Source organism: Parasteatoda tepidariorum, chromosome 7 (genome assembly GCF_043381705.1).
Source record: "Parasteatoda tepidariorum isolate YZ-2023 chromosome 7, CAS_Ptep_4.0, whole genome shotgun sequence".
Lineage (NCBI taxonomy): Eukaryota > Metazoa > Arthropoda > Arachnida > Araneae > Theridiidae > Parasteatoda > Parasteatoda tepidariorum.
The window spans coordinates 31,705,357-31,711,356 of NC_092210.1; the positions used below are offsets into that span (position 1 = coordinate 31,705,357).

A 6,000-nucleotide genomic window follows, 5' to 3' on the forward strand; every position below is an offset into this window, starting at 1 on the left:
TAATATTTAGTCAAATTAGGATTTGATTATCTCCAAAAGTATGATAGACATAATAACTAAATTAGCTAAGGCGTAAATATAAAAAATGCTTGATTTATTGAGATATTTAATTTGATTGAAATCAATTTACATTTTAAATAAACTGTTTAACTGAGCAAGAATTACGATATCTTTAAAGTATTTATCGGTCACTTATTGTTTTGTATTTTCTTATTATTGGTAAATGTGAGTTATTTTAATTAGTTATTGTTTAGTTTTATGTCATTAATGTAAAAAGTTGGTGGCAACAAAACTGAGGTTCTGTGACAGCCTTAACCCTAAACTAGCTATTACGGGAATACTTTTTAGTGTTAATAGAGAATAGTACAATGCATTAAAAACTTTTGAAAGACTTCACGCCTTAAGTATCGTACGTTCTTCAGACGCAAACACTTTAATGTGTAGTAAAAATGAAACTTCAATCCTATAAATGGGTAAATTTATAATACTTTTTGACCTTGACATCTTTTTCTCGAAATTCATCAATAAAATATGAAATGCCTTTATGTTTTGGAAGCAGTGGACGCTGCCTCCAAGAATTTAATTCAGTTAATCAGGCATTCGTTTATAAATCCTTCCAATTCCCTATTAATAAATGAACTGACCCCAGTGCTGACGTAAAATATCCTCAGTGGTTGACGGATCATGAGTTAGAGTCCCCATTCTGTTAGGTTAAGCGTGGAAGGTTTCCGTGGTTTTCCTCTCCATGTAACTAAAATGCGGGTTAGTTCCATCAAAGAGTCCTCTACGAAGGTAAATTTCCCCCACTACTTAATCCAGGAGTTCCCTGGTCTTCCGGATTGGGTTCAAAATTACAGGGCTACGGAGCAGAACATTTGTAGACGTAAACCCAAAATTGGGTCGGCTGTAACTACGGCTATAAAATATAAATAAATGAACTCAGAAATTTAAAATTTTGAAAACATTACCATCCTTCCAAATCGCAAAGGCAAGTATTGTTAAGCCGCTCTTCCCCTCTTATGTTCCTCTCCCTCTTCTACTAATGACTTAAAAACAAATTGTAATTTTTTCTTAATTTCACTCACCCTATAAGCAATTGCATAGTATATTCTTTCTCTTTTCTGAATCTATAATCTAAAAAATTAGCTTCTTGGCGTATTAAGTTTTAATTTTAAAAAAAATCTAAAGTTGGATATCTAAAATTCAGAAAATTCTTTGTAAATTTGTTTATTGAATAAAACTTATGTTTTTTCTTCGATTTGGACGATTTTTTAAAGCTGTAAGGCAAGTTTCAGATTTAGAAAATTTTTTTAATTATAATAAATTTGTTCAAAATGAAACTAACTGAGAGTTTTTTAAATTCTATAATACGCACAAAAAATGCTAGTGTTAAATTTTTATCAATGTAATTGTGATTTGTGTTTTTGAAGATAAAAGTTGATGGTATAGTTATCCTTTTAGTTAATTAATTATTAAAATAACCAAACCCTCATGTTGTGCTTAAAATTTCGTCTTGACCAGACTATATAGAGCTATTTACTCTGATTTTTTATCAAAACAAAATTATTGTTTCAAGTCATTTTAAAACTTTTTTAATTACCAATGTTGAACAGCAACCCGTTTTTGGGTTTATGGCTTTCAGTATTCCCCGTTGCCTCATGATTTGGAACTCAACACAGTAGAACTCCTGGATCAGGTATTAAAACAAACTAGCCTTCTGATTGAACTTGGTGATAGAACTAGCTGATATTTGCTTTACTTAATGAGGAAAACCATGGAGACCACCAATGGTTAGCCTTATCTCAATTCTATTTTTATCTGTGATCTATGTACCACTGGGAATATTTTACGTAAGCTTGGTGATTGGTGTGAGGCTGGAGTAGAGTTTTAATTGACCGGTAGCCGATGGGATTCGAACCTGGGTCACCTTGGGAGGGGAGTACTATAACAAAAGTACTAATATCGATTTTACTTTTGAAATGAAATAAAGAAATGTCAAAGTGCATTCTAAATAAGGAATTGTAAGTAAAGATGTGCTCATTTTAATCGAAAACACATAGCATAAAATCTTTACATAAATTAAATGAATGCTCCCGTATTTTAGTTTAACCCATATATTGATATATTTTTAATTCTATAATTCCGTATACATGGTGTTTCTTAATCTATGGTCTTAATATATATTTTTATAATCCGTGGCAAAAAGAAAATGTTTAAACTTAAACAGAAAATGGTAATAAATATTTAAGTAAAAAAGAACAATTTATCAATCGATACATAATATCGGCAAAGATGGAATTAAACTCACTCAAAACCTGTTAATCAGGAAACTGAAGTGTGTTCTTAATTTCTTTTATAAGATAAAAGAGTTAAAAACGGAATTTAACTGGCCAAAACCTGTTAATGAGTCAAATAAAACTGTAATATGTTCCTAATATCTCTTATAGTACAATAGTTAAAAATGGAATCAAACTCAGCAAAAACTTTTTAATTACTCAGATAAATCATGTAACGTGTTCCTAAGAACTTATATAGGGTAGAATAGTAAAAGGAAACGCATTGCGTTTCATTCCAAAAACAAATATGTTTCATTTAAACTCCACTTTTCTTGTTATTGACCTTGATGCGTATGTTTGCTAACATGTTTATTTTTTTCATATTAAGAGATTATATATATTAAGAGAAACATTATTCATCATTGCGATTTCTTTAATTTACAAAATCAATTATTGATAAAATTTGTACTTAAAGGGGAAAAATATATATATATAGCTGTACAAGCATGCTAGGTCATCGATGCCCCAGATTCTTCAAAATAATAATAATCTATCTTTTATAACTCATTTAGTTAAGCTTTTCCCCATTAAACTATTTGGTTAAAACAAAATTTTAAAAAAATCATTAAATATACATCATAAGCTTATATTTAAAATATGTTAAGGTTTTATTCAGGCCATGATGAAATCAAGAACATTTAGTTCAAAGCAATGAGCTATCATTGTAAAAGACCGATCTCCAGTAAAGTGTGATGACTTTATCCCAATCTTCGGTTTTGTTCAATATTTGAGCTAGATATTGTTTCTGAGATCACATTGGTTTCAGCTAAGCTAGTCGCCATTATTTGTTAAAGCGTTGAACTCTATATTTAATTGTGCAATTCGCACCCCTTAGCAAAACGTTCTAATGAGAAGCATTCAAAAATATATATTAAGGGCGATGATCACCAAACACCCTTGTATGTATGCATGTTATGAAAAAATTAATAATTTTGAATTTTTATTTCAGTATATGGCTGTACAAGTGTCTTCCCAGCTGGTTCCCAATTCTCTGCCCTCCATCACGACGAGCACCTCCTGCTCACCCATGTACCAGTCGCCTATGTATGGGGGACTCAACTCCCTTAACACAGGGGGTCCCACTGCAGTCGCCCCACCCACAGGACTAGCGCCCGTTACAGCGGGTATTGCGGCGGCTGGCATGCCGACTGCATCAGGGGCGACGCCGCCCAGCTCCTCAGGCTCTTCGTCGCCGCCCCAACTCGCCTGCGCCATGGGCATGGGACCGGAGACGAATGACGTGTGGCGGGGTACCAGTATCGCCTCATTGCGGCGGAAAGCGCTGGAGCACACCGCCTCCATGTCCGTTTTTAGGTGAAGAGACAGGGTCACAACACATACTATTCGAGGTAATTGACAGCTGCATAGGCGAAATAAATACTCATTTCAAAAACAGTTCTTTCTATGACAGCAAAAACGGTTGTAGAAAGAAGGGAAAAAAAACGAATGTAGCTTTGTGTTTTTATTGTATCTTGTCACTACAACGCTGGTTCACGGTGAAAATTACTTTATTACTGAATCATTAATTACTTTTTTCCTACGGAAACTAAAATTGTACTTGAGATAGAAAATTTTACCTGAAATTTAATGAGAGTGATTAAGAATAAAAATTTAACTTATTTCCAAGATTTTTGAAGATTTGTTTTCAGCACAGAAATTTTTCTTTTTTTTTTTAAGACCTTATTTTTAAAAAATTTTAACCTTCATTTCAAAACATCTTACTAAAAGTATTTTATTGTAAGTATTAATTTATTTGGTTTTACAGCCAAAGGAATTTATTTTTTTTTAGAAGGAATTTACAGATCAGTCATGAAATTAAAATGATGATTTAATTTTCATGTTTTCATTTTGATGGTTTCAATTGAAATTAATTCATTTTCCATGGTGATTTTAATTTCATAACTTTTTGATGATTTGTTTTCAACGCAGCACTTCAAGTTTTCCTTTCTTTTTTTTAACCCTTATTTCAAAATATTTTAACCTTCATTTCAAAAAATCTTACTAAAAGTATTTTATTTTAAGCATTAATTTATTTGGTTTTACAGCTAAAGAAATTTTTTTTTTTAGAAAAAATTTACAGATTAGTTATGAAATTAAAATGATGATTTCATTTTCATGTTTTGATTTTGATGTTTTAATTTAAATTAATTCGTTTTTAATGATGATTTTAATAATTTCATGTAATTAATGTAATTTCATAACTGATTGAAGATTTGTTTTCAACACATCACTTCAAGTTTTCTTTTCTTTTTTTTAACCCTTATTTCAAAACATTTTAACCTTTATTTTAAAACATTTTAACCTTCATTTCAAAAAATCTTACTAAAAGTATTTTATTTTAAGCAATAATTTATTTGGCTTTACAGTTAAAGAAATTTTTTTTTCTAAAGTTGACAGATCAGTTATGAAATTAAAATTATAAATATGATTAAAAAGGAATTCTCATTCTATAGAAAGATTGATATAAAATGGGATTTATTTATTTATTTTATAGGTTCGTGCAAATAGCAACTCATAAACAATCTTTGTATTTTTTTTTTATGTTGTCACTACAGCATCAGGTTCACACTGAAAATTACTAATTACTTTATTACTGAGGAGTTATTTTTTTTATATACAACTGCTACTTAAGCTAAAATTATATTTGTAATAAAAATTTTGCCTGAAATTTAATGGGAATATTTTACAATAAAAATTAAACTTACTTTCAATGTATTGATTTTTAAAGATTTGTTTTTAACATAGCACTTTAAGTTACTCTTTTTAACCCTTATTTCAAAGCATCCTACAAAAAGTATCTTATTTTATGCCATAATTTGTTTACTTACAACTAAAGGAATTCACAAAAAATTGACTCATCAGTTATGAAATCAAAATTTTAATTTTGATTAAATAGGAAGTTTTATTCCATTAAATGTTATAAAATAGAAATTTGTCGTTGCGTTTGAGTTTTATGGTCAAATAATAATAGAGTACTAATTAGTACTAAAACACTGATATGTTTTATCCAACTGCGTTGTCAATTAGTCGTGATTTCGAAACTTTGTGAAATCTCGTCGAAGTTTGGCTAATTTTAAAAAAGTGAATTTCTGAGTTAATATCATATGCATTAATGAAAAGCATTGAAGTTATTTTTTAATGTATTTATATGACCTAACTATAGCATATTAGTGATGAATTATTTTTATTTAAAAAGTTCGAATTATCAACACTTTTGATCAACTAAATGGGAACATCATTACATTATTTTCTGAAAATTTCAGAAATCTATAATTGTTTTTTTATTTAATATAAATGTAAGCATTTATATCAATTATAATTAATTATAGTAACTCCAGGCAACTAAAATAATTTTTTCAAATGGTATTTTTACTGTATGTTTATGCTATAAGAATGATTTAATATTAGAGCTTATAATTAATTATAACAATTATAATTAATAATACTAATTCCAAGCAATTTTTAAAAAAATTCAAATAATATTTCTACTGTATATTAATACAATAAGAATATTATTAAAGTATTTTCAGAGAATTTTTAGTTTATAAGTAAATAAAAGTTGTAATTAATTTAAAGTGAATATAAATAATTTTATCGATCAATATCACATTCGTGATCGGTAATTTTAAATAGAATCAAAAAAAAATTTAATTTTTTTATCTTC

The 6,000-nt window shown here is 28.8% G+C and overlaps 1 protein-coding gene across 5 annotated transcripts in view; it reads left to right on the top strand.

The window, feature by feature from the left end:
• The window catches only part of LOC107442263 (homeobox protein orthopedia), an 83,297-nt gene extending 79,568 nt beyond the window's left edge, over nucleotides 1-3,729 (top strand). For 4 of the 5 annotated variants that reach the window (XM_043043187.2, XM_043043188.2, XM_043043184.2 and 1 more), the window contains exon 4: nucleotides 3,286-3,729. In XM_043043187.2, the coding sequence (XP_042899121.1) occupies nucleotides 3,286-3,654 (369 nt within the window). In that variant the 3' untranslated portion in view covers nucleotides 3,655-3,729. The remainder of the gene's footprint in view (nucleotides 1-3,285) is intronic. The other variant, XM_043043186.2, reaches the window with a different exon arrangement.
• The last annotated feature ends 2,271 nt before the right edge of the window (nucleotides 3,730-6,000 follow it).